Source organism: Lytechinus pictus, chromosome 1 (genome assembly GCF_037042905.1).
Source record: "Lytechinus pictus isolate F3 Inbred chromosome 1, Lp3.0, whole genome shotgun sequence".
NCBI classification, from domain to species: domain Eukaryota; kingdom Metazoa; phylum Echinodermata; class Echinoidea; order Temnopleuroida; family Toxopneustidae; genus Lytechinus; species Lytechinus pictus.
Genome location: NC_087245.1, coordinates 4326583 through 4342461, shown reverse-complemented (window position 1 = coordinate 4342461; position 15879 = coordinate 4326583). Strand labels below are relative to the sequence as shown.

At 33.4% G+C, this 15879-nt stretch overlaps 1 protein-coding gene across 1 annotated transcript; it reads left to right on the top strand.

The window, feature by feature from the left end:
- Positions 1–6689: 6689 nt before the first annotated feature.
- On the top strand, positions 6690–14201 carry LOC135156784 (suppressor of cytokine signaling 7-like). Its single transcript, XM_064110391.1, has 3 exons — positions 6690–6716; positions 7369–7537; positions 13879–14201. Exons 1-3 carry the CDS (start codon positions 6690–6692, stop codon positions 14199–14201), a joined length of 519 nt encoding a protein of 172 aa, XP_063966461.1.
- Positions 14202–15879: the final 1678 nt, after the last annotated feature.

Here is a 15879-nt window from a genome sequence, read left to right as displayed (position 1 = left end):
TTATAGTAGCCAGTTAGATTTGAGACTTCTGTGCAGTACTAAACTTTGAAGAGAACCAAATTTTAAAGTATCAGTTAAAAATTATGTTTTTCTTTCATTAAAAGTGTATATGATTATTATTTTATTTGATATTTCATTGACATGCACTCTAAATTGCATGGATTTAAACTAAATCCAGGTGGACTGTAGTTACAAAGCAAATTGAATTTGGGATTTAGTTTTAATCCTCAAGATTATTTTTTAAGTATTAAAGGATTCAAATTTAAATCCTGTGAGATTAAAAATGATTTTTTTTTTGTAAGGATTAAAAGTTAATCCCAAACTTGGTACAGTCTAAATAAATACAATCTAAATACAGTCTGCCTGGATTTATTTCAAATCCCTGCAATTTAGACTGTACCTGTAGGTCATAGTTACAGAATTACTTCAGTTTTCAATCTCAGCTTAACCCCCCCCCCCCTTCGGCTTGACCATTTGAAATACCATCAGTTACATCTACCCTCTAATGCCGAGCAGAAAGACTCTACCAAGAACAACTGTACACAATGATAAGTCTAACTTGATAGATTTATAAACAGTATTATCTTTCAGCTGTGACATTTAGGAAGAATCTATACAAAAGATTCACTGCAGACACTTGGCATTTGAAGTAAAAATGGGATGAAACTGATACTGTGCTTTATTTTGACAGTTTGATTGATTTGAATTCAATCCTGTTAATGATTCTTGTGGGGAGAATGAGTCTTATGGTATCTTCGAAAAGTAAAATGATGATCCACTGTAGATCTTCCAGCCTGGATTTCTTGAAAACAAAATTAAATCCAGTTTGGAGTGAAATGTATTGGGTCACTTGTGAAGCCAAACTTCAGTGAATCGCAATGGGCATCAATAGTAGCAGGAAAGTTCTTTTATCATCGATGATATTATCAAAATAAGTACTGAAGTGATCCAAATGTTTTGAATAATAAGGACTTCATAGAGCTGAAAAATAAGTAAAATGAGGAAAATAGGTCCCATTAATGTCCAACTACATGCTTATTTTGCCAATTACTGACCTATTTTTCATTTTCTGCCATAATAGCAGATAGTGTTAATTCATAAATACAAACACACATTTAGTCTGATTCTGTTAAAATTCAATAACGGGAATTGCACTTTAATATTCAAGTTCTGACAGAGCACATTTTTAGGAATTGCTCAAATGCAAGCTGTTTGCATTCATCTGACAACCTTTATGTTGATCTGAGTAAACATTGAGAGTAGAATTATTTATATGAAATACTTATCTGCAGTGTAGTTTTAAGCTGTTTGTAATGACCAAACTGAAATTAATCAAAATACTATTAAAGATAGAGAACTATGGAAGCAATCTGATGTGAAGAGGATGTAGATGGTCTTCTTGCCGCAGAAGCTTCTTTACAAGTCTCCATCTCCTTCTCTCCACCTTAAGATGAAACATTATCCCACTCCTGACACCTATCGCCTCTCTTCAATATTGTATAGTCTGTTCAGGGATTGTCTTAGGGTGTTGACTGACCTGATAGTGGCATTTGGAACTGGCTACCTTCACACCAAGTATTGCACTCCTCGCTTATACATGTATCTGTTTGTGGCCAGAGATGTATCATGGGAAGTTTATCTTTGTCTTTAAAAGAAGAATATTCTTTACATATGTTGCAAGAAATGGTCAGTTGAAGGAAAGTATGGGAAATCAGGTCAATATGACTCACCCGATCGCTTTTGTTTGTTCAGAGGGAAGAAGATTGCTCCAGTATCATCAGCAGTGAATTGATTATTAGATGGGGTAGAGAGACTCTATTAGGGTTAAAAACTAATTGATGCCAGACATGGAGCAAGGTACAGTGGTAATGATCCATTAGGGAGCTATTTTCCTGGTATCACTTCTCAATACTTATCTTATATTCTAGATGAATATTATTTTACCAAGACAAAAAATGATGATGAGACACTTGCCTTTCATATTGTGTTGGCTATTGATAACATTATCTTTGTAGATGATGCATGAGGTGTTCTTCAAAATGGTTTAGATAGTCTCTGTCCAAGAAAGGATAGACACATGTCTTTTGCTTCACTCTCAAACCTGATACCCCCAAGACAAACAATTAGTTACCTTTAAAAGCCATACTGTAGACAATTATTCAGTGAGTGTAGGCAGACAATGCTAATTTTTAAACCATCGAGTGGTTTTGACCTAGTATAAAGCTGCTATCAATTTCCCAATGTTACAGTAGTTAGCATGAAATACATGTAGCCTAACACTTTCAAACAGTTCCACTTCTTCATGACAAAGGTGAAAGCATGAGACAGAAAAGAAATGATAAAACTATTCCAAGAAAAACCCCAACATACGAACAATAAAGAACAATATCCTGTTAAGTATTAAGTTGTTGCAAACTTCAGCAAGTTAATAGTACTGTCAGGCAAGTTTGATGTCAAAATCCCGTACTGCCCCCTCCACTTTAATTAATACAGAATTCATGAAATACGGATTTGGAAAAAATAGAAATATTGGACATGATTTGTGCTCGTTTATACAACACCCATTATGGCACCATGGAGAGCACTTAGCTGGATTGTTAGCTGCCATGTTTGTTAAAATGTATGATCACGTTTCATCAGAAATTCCCCTGCAGCATTATGAAAGAAAAAGGCGCTGTAAATGTATCCAGATTTTCACACTTACATGTACTCAATTTATTGTCAGCCTCCAACATCTTTGATGTTCAATTAGTGTTGTGTCACTGGATGAAAAAAACCCATTATTTAGCTTGAGAATATTTTTTCGTGTAATGTGCACCCCATGATAAAGAAAGAGTATGAATAATTTATCTATCATGGATTTGAAGGGAAAGAAATCTCTCTATATATAATTTTCTATTTTGGCTTACATGTTATTCAATTTATTTGAATTATGTTTTTCATTGATCTAATAGCAATTTATGAGAGTGAAATGCAGAGATAATTACATGTAGGTAACAATTACTAGTCTTTTTTTAATGATTGAACTAGACTTTTGGATACTTTCACAATTTTTTCCAGAGTTTAATAACATTCTCACTCGATTCAGTAGATGTTTAAACTTTCATGTTATCAGAAATTAGATTCAATCAGGTACTTTACTGAGCCCCAAGACAAAGCTTAATTTTATATGTTTATCTCTAAAGTTGGTTTTGTTTGTTGAATACTTCTTCGGGTAGTTTGTGAAAACATCAGTAACATGCAGTATAGTACAGAGACTCATTTTCTAATTGAACTACACAATACGCATTGCTTCCTTTGGAGATATACATGTACTTGTTGCACATCAATCTCAGTTAAAGGGGATTGACAGGCAATGGAAAAACACATACTTTAGATTGATAGCTTGGATAGATTTTGATTTAAAAAAAAAAATTGAAAAAAATATTTGGCAATCGTTCATCTGTATAATATAAAACACCCACTCATGGTCATGGCTTGAAGAATATGAACTCGGCTTGGTGTACGGACAAGGTTATTTCCTACTCTAAGGCAGTTATTTAAAGGTTATGTGAACCCCAGAAAAATGTTGATTTGAAAAGAGAAAAATCAAACTAGCATAACGCTGAAAATTTCATCAAAATCGGACGTAAGATAAGAAAGTTATGACATTTTAAAGTTTCGCTTATTTTTCAAAAAACAGTGATATGCACAACTCAGTGACATGCAAATGAGTCAGTCGATGATGTCCATCACTCACTATTTTGTTTTGTTTTTTAATGTTTGAATTATAGAATTTTTCATTTTTCACAGATTTGACAATAAGAACCAACTTGAATGAACCATATACATGTGTAGTATTAAAAATGGTAGCTACACATGTTCAGGGAGGAATTAATCGTTGTTTCACTTGACAATGAGGAGAAAATTAGAATATTTCGTATTTCACATAATAAAGTACAAAAGGAATAGTGAGTGGATGACATTATAAGTCTTCTCATTTGCATACCGACAAAGATTTGAATAGAACTGTTTTGTGAAATTAAGCGAAACTTTGAAATGTCATAACTTTCATATTTCACATCCGATTTCAATGAAATTTTCAGTGTTATGCTTTTTGGATTTTTCCCTTTTTATTCAAATCAAATTTTTTTGTTGGGGTGGACTTGTCCTTTAATAACATTAGGATTCACCAACTAGTACAGTTTTTCATGAGCAAGATATGATATGAACATAAAAATGGCACGGAAAAAAAGACATGCTTAAAAGTTTGACTTACACTTATGAAGAGCAAATGCAAGAATTCAGCAGAAGCCAAAATCAAACTAAAAGTAAAATGGAAACACGTTGATGTTTTCTTATGTTTGTTCTTCTATACATGTAAGTCAATTATTTAGCATGTATTTATTCATTGCCATTTCTAGATACTATGGTACCAAATATCTTCATTGATATGAATGTATTAAATTTGCCTTTTATTGTGATTTTGATCAAGAATGGATCTGTGAAGAAAGACTCAAGCAGAGATGAATGCACTAGTAAAATGAAGATATATTCATGTACATGCAAAAATCAAACTTTGTTGTGGATTGATTGCCATTGTTTTTCATCAGTGACCATATTATCAAGCTTTTGAATCTGCATAAAAAATGTACATGCAGATTACAATGCTGGACTAGAATACCATCTCATGCCTTTAAAGCTGATATGCTGTCTTCAGTAGATTGTGAATGAGAATATGAACAGGGTTTTGATGGGTGTTGAAGCATAGCTGCTGAGAGTCACAGTGTCTGATACTGTATCCCTCCACTCTCATTTGAACCTATCAGCTATAAATCATTCTCCTCTAGATGGTGTGTTTAGCATATAGCTTTATGGAATACACTTTTATGGTTACTAAAGAATGATTTAAACAACGTTGTTTACTATGTGAATCACACGGTAGATTAAACAGTTTAAACGAGTGTTTAAAATCAAACAACCATGATTTAATTATTGATAATTGAATATTTGAATTTAAATTTTTTTAAAAAGATTTTAAACACTTGTTTAAACTGTTTAAACAACTACTGTGCGATTCACATAGTAAACAGCGTTGTTTAAATTGTTTTTAACAGTGTGCACTGTACATGTAGATGCAGTAAAGACCTCAATCCTGCTACATTCCTTTTATTGGAATAAAGGGGTTTGAAATGCATTAAGTCCTCTATTTGTAAATGTGGAGTTGCTTACCTTTTATGTTTTTCACACAACTCTTTTTTTTTGTTCTAAGAAATAAAGTGTAATGTTGCTGACTTCATTAGGTTTAAGTTATTGTGCATATACATGTAGTTTTCAGAAATTTTCAATTTTATAAATTCCTGATATGGATCCATGTTCCTTTCTCTATCTGAAATATATTTGCTTCAGTAAATGACAAGTGAAAAATGCAGCAATCACACCTTTTTTCATGAAGAATGATTTGATTTATTTCTGTGACTCCTTTTCATTTATCTTATGGAGTTACATCCTTTTGTAAAAATAGTGTGCTTCCATTGTGATCAGTGCTTTATCAGTTAATTTAAATCCTACATCGGTCGAATACGCCTCAGTCTATTTGGAGTGCCCGATGCATTTATTCAGTAGCTGTTTTACAAGCGCTTTACGTACTGATTGAATGAGCCGAGCCATAGAAGGAGTCAATTTGGCAAGACCACGCTGGGATTTGTCACTTTCCAGATGAGAAACGATCACTTTGGATCTCTCCACCAATAGGTCCCATGTGAGTTACTCCTAGAATAGCCAATCAGCACTGGTGAGCTTTGGCAAATAAAACTGGGAGAAAGAAAGAAAGAGCGATTGCAAATCATTGGTGTTGGTTGTCACATGTATTTACTTCCCACCACCCAATTTGTAACATTTTCTGAGAATCTCTACTAAAATCTTAAATCTGACATTTAGTTAGCTTTGCCTGATTTACAACATTGTCAGAATGTAAAATATAGCATTACATCTTGTGATGTAGTATGACGTTGTTGTGGTAACGCTTACAGCAAGGATGATGAATTGATGTAACAAGTGAGAAGGATAAAAGAGAAGAATTCTACTCTAGTTCTCGGGCGGAGATAATCTAGGCTGAATAAATTATTGAAACCTCTCCAGGCATTAATCATAACTTCCTGTAATTTTGGCTTTTTTTTGGTAAACTGAAATTTTAGTTTATGCACATTGTTCCGAAGGGGGGGGGGGAATGTAAAGTGTGAAATGGTCATGTAGTAATTACAAGAATACATATATATACTGTATATATGGTATTGTACTTTCTCTTTATCTATCTCTCTATTAGCACATATACTATCTGCAGTAGATGTGGACTTACATCTGTTTGCTGATGCTTTCTTTTGATTTTAGTTTTCCCACTTTTTTTTTTTTCTTTCCCTTTCTTTCCTTTTTTTGTTTGTATTTTTCTTCTTCTTTTTCATTTTTTCAATTTCACTATTTAACATTTTCAAGATATTTCTTATATGTAGAGTACATCTAGGTAAAAAAAAGCACTGAATAACTGATCTTAGCTATGTTACATAGTGGTATCTAATGATTATCAACATCCATTGAAAACAAAGCGAATAATGAAGAAAGTGAATCAGAAAAAAGAAAGAATTATAAGTAAATGTTGAGCAACTAAGATAATAATGTAAGTGCACATTTTTCTGCTAATATGAAAATCAAATATGGCTGCCCTTACGTGTGTATTTCCAGTGGGACAGTGTACCCTTTGATATTTTGAAGATAAAAAGTAGAGATTTGGAGAGAATTTCAATTGATAGATTATCTTGTCATTCAAACAAAAATGTGATTTTCTATAAAGATGAGAGGTCCCCAGCAACATATATCCCCTAAAGAGTGGAAGTGTCATTATTTTGTTGTTCTTACTCTCGCAATTCAATTAGAATATTGTAAAGAAAAATCATGAACAACAGAGGAATGGCCTTTTTTGGTATCCATTAGCTAGGACAAAGTGCAATGTCATACAAGACGCATGCATACAGTCCATCTAACTTTCACTCTACGTTGACTTTGACTATGTTTTATTATATTTTGACGTTTGACCAGCAAATTTTTAATATCGAATATACAGTATGTCACTGTGCATAAATATTTGTTCCTTGTAGATTTGTCTTATTAATCTTTATGAGATCATACTGAATATTTATATGTGTATTTATGAATATGAATAACCATTTTACATTCATATTGTAAACAACTGATAACAATTTAATTTCCAAGTACAACTCTGTATGGGTGTATGTTACCATAATCTATATACATATGAACAAAATTATACCACAATATCAAATTGCTTATATATCGTGTACTAAATGATTTATTTCTATTTTCATTTGTTATTAGTGTGGCTGGTACTGGGGTCCAATGAGTTGGGATGATGCTGAGATGAGATTAGAGAATACTCCAGATGGTTCCTTCTTGGTACGAGATAGTTCAGATGATCGTCATATACTCAGCTTAACATTCAGAGTTCAAGGCAGCACACATCATACACGCATTGAACATCATAATGGTAATAACCCATCTTTCATAATCTTGGATAATGAAAATCTTATTAGCAGCGCAAGGGGGTAGCAATAAGCAGAAAAAGACAGCAATATAAATTCAGGTCTTTTTTATGTTTTTCTTTATTTCTTGGGACCAGTAAAAAATTGAGAAACTGGGTATCTACTGGTCAGACATGAACAGGTTGGAGCAGAAGAAAAAAAAAGGTTATTGTGGAGCCCTGTTATTATAGGCAAAAGTCATGGTACAATTTGTTGTTTACAGTATGCCAGTGAAAATTCAAAATGAATTTTATGGACTGTTAGGGACTTGTATGAATGTAAATCAAAATACTCCCACCTTCAAGTTGAAGTCTGATCTGAATATTGTATGGACAAGTCTTCTGATATTGAGGCTGCAGTGGAAACCTATGGGACTGCAGGCATGAAGAAAACCAAATCAAATTGCATTAACGAGCCTTGAGACATTATTAATGCAAGATCATGCATGCTAAAGGCTATTAAAAAATTCCTTCATGATTGTGAAGCCCCTCCTAGTGTCGTGTGACCACTACTCCTGCATTGGACTCCAGAAAGCCCCCTTAAGAATTATGGAAATTTACTTTAAAGTGAAGAATTTCCAACCATGCAACTCTTTGCTGATGTTACGCAAGAAAAACAACTCAGTCATTTGAAATTCTCTGCATTTCATCACAAGAGGAAAAGTGCAGGGTTTTTGTGTTTATGTGTGTGTGTGTGGGGGGGGGGGGTGGGGATGGTTAGTCAATGTACTGTATAAGTTACAATAATTATCCCTTTGTGTAGTAAAACTCTTCTGAAATTGAAATTGAAACTTTATTCACCACTTCCATATTCATGAAGTAAAATACTACATATATGTGAGAATATTTCCAAGAATAGTTGAAGAATCATTGAGAAATTACTTAGAACTCATAAATTGATGATCCTGATTCAACATTTCAAGAACCATGTAATATTCTGAGTAATCATTCTACGGCCATTCTTGGGACTTGTGTTTCAACTCATAAAACAGTTGTAAATCATCCATCACCTTTGTACCTTCTAACTCCAAAATGTACAGAAGAAAAAAAAAGAGACAACCATATCGCAATCTTCAAGTGGTATGGGACTTCAATCTTTTTTATTCAGCAGGAAATATGGAAACTGTTTGAAAAAGACAGAAGCTTGTTGGGTAATGATGGTTGGATGCTAATGCTGAAAGGAAGTAAACTCTTCCCTTGGTACAGAGACATGGTTGAAATGACTGAGTACATGTACCTACATAACTGGTCTTCCTCTCACTAAACAACTGTTAGAAGTATGGAAATTATGAAAGATATTTAATGTGGGGCTACAGATACATGTAGGTGGCATTTTGTAGGGTATGAGTTCAGAGTGTAACAAGGCAATCCATTTATCAAGGATCTTTACTTGTGCATTTACTCCTTTTCATTTTTAAGCATTTTCTTCATTCATTTTAAGCAATAACCTGATAAAATACGGAAAAAACCCAGATGAGAAGAGATTCACTTTCAAGGTTTTGTAAAATGGCAGCCAAAAGACGGATATAATGCTATGATTTAGAAAACAAATACAAAAACTGAATATTCGTACTAGCAATTCAGAGATGTTATTGTGAAATTGTAATCCCTCTGACCCTTTTAGGTGATTTCCTTGTGGAGTTTGTGTCATTTTACGTGAGAGTTGCCTTAGGATAGCTTGAGAGCTGAAAGTATTATACAGCTTTTTGCAAACTTTCTAGGTCTGATGGACTAGAAATTGTATTTTTTTCCTGCATCTGTTTGTCAGCCTATGAGGTGATTATGAAATGAGAAATGACAAAAAATAGAAAAACATCCATATATGAAAACTTTTCTTCATCATGTGTACTAAAAATTTGTTTCGATAATTACAAATCAAATCCCAAAGTATAACAGTTTTGGGGAAAAATATGACTGGAATTGTTTTCACAATGATGTCCATGCCAAGTGAAACAACGATTAATTCCTCCATGAACGTGTGGAATTAGCATTGTTTGATACTATATGATTCAGTCAAGTTGGTCCTTATTGTCAAATCTGTAAAAAATGAAATATTGTATAATTCAGACAATAAAAGCAAAAGAAATAGTAGGTGAAGGACATCATTGACTGTCTCATTTGCATGTCACTGAATTGTGCATATCACTGAACATTTTGTGAAAAGTAAACAAAATTTTGAAATGTCATTACTTCCTTATTTTACACCAGATTTTGATGAAATTTTTCGCATTATGCTTGTTTGATTTTTCTCTTTTTGTTCAATTTAACATTTTTCTGGGGTGGCCTTGACCTTAACATATTCTGTTTTTCGGCACTGGGAAAATAAATTATAGTCTAGAAACTTGTCTTCAAATTTATGATCTTTTTAGTTATATGAAAATATCTAAAATTTGTTTTATTCAATTAAAAAAAATCCTTTTCTTTTCACTTTATTTTTATCAGATACATTTCCACCATGACTCATAAATTTTCACATTTTCTATTTAACTTCTCATTTCAATTTTCAGTTTATTCCAAAATTACAATTGTATACAACATTACCATAGTATAAATTCGCATTTTTCAAAAGAAGCAAAAAAGAAAATTGACACATAAATGAATAAGATATACATGTATGATGCTAATTTCTCATTTATACTATGTTACGAATTGCATGACAAATGACAAGACAAAATATGAATGCATAATTTTGGTGGAGAATCCCGAGGAAAAGAAGATTTCTAAATCCTGAGTGGTCTTCCAGTGGCAAAATGCATGGCCCATTATAAAGTAAATATTAGATGAATTTGATTGTCATGAAATTATTTTTTTTATGTGAGACTTCTGTTTCTCATAATTTGTGTATTAATCCATCCACAAAATACATTTATTGCAAATTTGGAATCATTGAAGTCTTTACCACTCAAAAGTAAAGTACAGTCCCACATACTGATTAACTTGTAACCTGCCACCTTGGACCTCTATCCAGTCACTCCTTGATACCTGGGAGCCATGCCTACCTGTCCTGCATTGGCAGAATGACGTCAGTAATGGTTTATCTGGTTACCTCTGATTGTCATTGATCCTGTAACATTACCTTTTCAATCAATGAAGGCTTGCAAGTCAAGCAACCAATACCATGTATGAGTCTCCATTTATTCATATTGATGGTCAAACTGTCATTTCATTCATCTTCATTCAAATCTCAATCTTCAAGAGAGAATAATTAAACTATAAAATTTTGATTCTTATTTCATTCCGAATTCTTATAATGCTCAAGACTTAATGTTATAAAGATGTTTCTTACAATGGTCACTTCTAATAGTTTGTTGATGGTATAAAACAAAATGAGAGTGATGAAGCTTAAGTGTATATTTTGTTTATTTACTGCAAGGGATCAATTGAAAACTGATATTGATTTCACTCTAAATCCTTTGGGGGATATATGTCTGCAGTATTGAGTGACCAAAGCCCATTCATGGCTCAGCAATATTGCAGTAATTTCCCTGGAATTGTTGCCCCTGCCCTTTTTATGCTTTCTCAAATCTCCCAAATTAAATACTACTGGGCATTTTCACGGTAACTGACATTACACGGCACAATGTTTTCACACCTTTCACTGTGTGTATCTCTAAAACAACAAATGATGGGAGTTTACTTTTGATAGAGTTAATAAAGTAAACCTTGCCGTATACTCTGATACTAAGTTTTCCTATGTAACCACATTTTTTTACGCATCAGCAAGCAAAAATGTGTCGGTAACTGACATTACGCAAAAGGACATGCAATATCAGGGTGTTCATTAAAATTGAAATATCTCATGTCCCTGAGTAGATAGAGTAATAATTTGAATATGTAAATATACCTCCGTTACTAGGTTAAGATGTGTCAAAATATTAAACGATTTGTTTTTGTCTTTTGGGGGCTATGATAATTTTTCCAAAACCATGCTGGTAACTGACATTACACTTAATTTGCCATAGAGATAACACATGGAAGTCAAATGTGTGGAATCATTGCATTGTATCTTCTGTGCAGGGCTTCACATGAAAGTGAGCTTGATGTGGAAGTATACCCGAGTTTCTAGGAACATTTCAATGAAAAAACTTTTTATTTTTTTCAATTCCTTTCTTTGATTTGAACATTTTTATCATTACTTGTCGGTAACTGACAATACACATTAACATTTACCAGTGCTATATGATTTTCAAAGGCATAATTTTCTTGGTACTTATATGTAAGGGTTTTTAAAATCATAAAAGTTTCATAATACTTCACATTTTTAATTATCAAAAGATAAGAAATGTATGTTTTACTTACTCGGGGGGGGGGGGGGGGGGGGGGTCATAGCAGCTACATGTTTTCCTATAGTAATTTAATATTGCATTGACTGTAAACATGGATTTTTCTGACTATACATGTACATACACCCATAATATATTCATCAGTTTTATATTGACTTTTTAAACCTTTTCCTTCTCCAACCTCCCCCTCCCCTCAAAAAGGCAAAATGAATAAGGGTCTCCTCCCCTAGGCTACACGTACCCCTCCCCTGAATCTCATGCAGCCATGTAGTTTTATTGATTTCTATTCTGGTCAGTGCAAGCAATGCTTGTTCATATCTTTCGGATTTCAATTCTCTTCATAATTTGTTTAATAATTTTCTTTGCTAATTTCTTTTTTAAGCTGTCAACAAAAATAAACTCCAGCTTCTAAACTGAAACTGAACGATTTGTAAATTAGAAAAAAAAACAACACAGTTTTAGTAGATCCACGCAACATTGATCAGAACTGTCAAATTTTACTCTTCATCTATACTTGTAAACCAAAAACAGAATTGTATCACACATCCACACTACTAACAGGTATAAAAACCAGGAATTTACTTTTAGCGAGGCAATGCTCAAAAGAATCCTAGAAACTAAAAAAGGGACCCTGGAAATCCCCTTCATCACAATGTTAAGCTTAAAAAATGTTGCAGATTTAGGCAATAGGTTGGGAAAAGTACCCCCTACCCCCCCCCCCCCCCGAAAACCAAACAAAAAATTGTCTGATATAAACAATTACATGTAGGTACTTGGTAAGTGCATGTACAAAACAATTTCATATTAATTTTTTTTGCACGATGGGAATGCAACTTCCTTCATAATTTTATATAGTATTCCTTGTGAACTATACCTTTTAAAAGTCAATAACAAGCTCCTTCTGGTGTGACTTTTAAAGTGAAAGACTTAAATAACAAGTATACAATATTTCTTCACCACAAAATTGACCACATATTTGCATTTCAATATTGGTAACCAACGTTTTATCATGGTAACTGACATTACACCTCGGTAACTGACATTACATTTTCCACTTGGTAACTGACATTACATATATTTAATGGTACCCTATGGCTTCATTGTTAATTGGTAATCTTTAATTTTGGTGTAGAAGGGAGGGGTGTTACCTAGAGAGGTAATCTACCAAGTTTCATATAATATATCCTCTTTTCCAGGAAATGAGAAAAAAAAGTTCATGTTTTCGGTAACTGACATTACATACCATATCACATACTTCATCAATGTTTTTTTATCAGATGAATGAATTACTAGTGTTTCTTTCTGTGGGATTTTAAAGAGTGTTATAATAGCAAGCTAAATCACAGGCGAAAACATCATGATCAAACCTGTTCTTTAAAAATCTGTCAAAACAAAATATGTATCAATATACTATTTTCAACACTAATTTGTATCTATACTTTGGCAGCCATTTTGAAATAAAAAATGGCTGCCAGAGTCCGAAAAAAATTTTGTCTCAGAAACTTCAGGTCTTGTTTTATTAAAAAACATAAAGCATTTGACATGAATATCAACTTGATTTTTGTGCCTCTGTGTCCATCTGTGGTGAAAATGCCCTACTATACATTTACAGTATTACTCTATGAAATGGAATTGCCATCACTTTCTAAAATAACCTATAGTAACTTGTCTATTGATTTTGTGAATATTAAGTACCACAGTGTGTAAACAGATTTCGTGACTTCTTGTTTTAAACAAGACAATAGCTTTTTTTATTATTACATCTCCTGAAATAAATTTCCTTGAGTACCAAATTTGAAAGAGCATTTTCTTTTATTAAAATAAAAGAGTGGTACATCTTTCACTGCATTGGAATAAATAGCGTATGGTTTAGAAGGGCCTTAATTCTTTTCATTCCATTGGCCAATATCATCTTTGCCATTATGTTTATATTGATCTTTGGTGAAAAATGGTTCTATTCTACCATTGCATAATGACTCCATATTCTCACCTAACCAAAGTCCTCTTCATTTCTTTCATCCTCAGGCAAGTTCAGCTTCTGGTCCCAACCAACAACTCATGGGAGTTCATCTATCGTAGAATTTATAGAGGAAGCGATGCGCCACTCCAGGAATGGCCGCTTCCTCTACTTCCTTCGTCCAAGATGGCCAGGACTCCCTCCCGTCCCTCTTCAGCTACTTTATCCAATCTCTCGGTTCCAGAAGGCTCGATCCCTCCAGCACATGTGCCGCTTTGTCATCCGCCGACACGTCCGGCTCGACCATATTGATGCCCTCCCGTTGCCAAGACGACTGAAGGAGTATCTACGGGAAGGGCAGTATTATACCCCAGATGATATTAAGCCCTAAGCTAATGTCAATGTGAATATGAGTAAAAGGATGAGTATTAAACATGTTTTGTCATAATCACAACAATATTTCTCCTGAATTTCAATTCACCCTCAAGGACATTAATTACAGCATACTTTGTTGCGAAGATTGCTATTTTGATGTGTAATAATGGGCTGTGGTAAAACCACAAAACTTAAAACCACAAAACACCCCCACCCCTCCATTGTCTCTCTTTACAGTTCTACAAATAACTCAAATCAATATCTCTTTTCAGTCATGCCTGAACCAAACTAATGATATGTGAACAGTTCAAGGGCCAGGTCAAAGAGTTATTATGTCAGTATTGCTACAAAGAAAAAGAAATATTTGTTTCACATTCAAGTATATGTAGCATATATCACTTTGAAATCACAAATTATTCAGTAAACTGTATGAAAGACATGGTAATGAATAGTTTTGAATTACTTAAATACATCGTTATACTCACCTGAATTCAGTATACACTAAAAAACTTGATATAGTGTAGATAATTGATGCAGTTGATATTTCAGCAACAGTGGCATATGCCTACTTCATATTAAAAGAGGTTCAGATAATGTTGTCACAATGCATTTGTAAGTTACTTCGCATTCATGGTAGAAATTGCACTTTGAATCACTGCAAGCATGATGATGTCACCAGAGTATAGAGGCGTACATCAGTAATAACTCTGCACATACAAATATTCACCCAAATTCAGGGAAAGTAGAAAGTTATTTTTATATACAATATTTTAACCTTTTAAAAAGCAAGCAGCCACAGGTATATATGAAACAGAGGGTCAATATCAAATACATTGCATTGCAAGAAGATCAACAGTCACTTGCACACAAAAAATGCCCATATGGATTTGCACTTGGTTTTAGTGAAACACATAACTTTAGAAATAGCTTTTGTGAAATTGCCCCCAGGTGGGTGTTTCATAAAGCTGTTCGTACATGTAAGTTAAGAGCGACTTTAAGAACGACTGGTGAACCTTTCTTGTGGAAAATTGTATTTTCATTGGCGATGGTTTAAGCGCGCAAGAAAGCTTCACCAGTTGTTCTTAAGTCGCTCTTAACTTACGAATAGCTTTATGAAACGGCCCCCTGTTCTGTTAAATCTTGAATGGCAACATGTACTTCAGATTAATGGATCGCTTCAGTGTTGCATTGAAAGGATTGTTACTCATTTCATATAAATTGATGAATGCATGGTAATGAATTTCAGGGATTTTCTCTTGAATTTCTTACTCCTAATTTATATCTTTGTGCCCTCCATTACCAACACACAAATCTTTTTACCAAAAAAAAAAATAGATGGAAATTATGCATTTTTAATTATTTTCAGAGAAGGGAGAGTAATTATGCATATCCGAGTGCCAATCAACTCATATAGTTCAGTGCCAAACCCAACTATTTCTAAGGTACATGTAACTTGTTGTTCATTTATCAAGAGGATTCTACTTCTTTTGTATTGAAGACCTGCTATTTGAGGTTTTTATCAAAGATAGAGGGTTTATACATGTAGTTAATGTTGCTTTATTGTGGTTTTATAAAGGTTTGAGGTTTTATTAAATGATATGATGCCAAATCCACTTAAAATGAAATGATCCAGGAATTTTTCTGAAAACCAATTTATGACATATATAACTGCATACATAGGAAACAGAAAGACA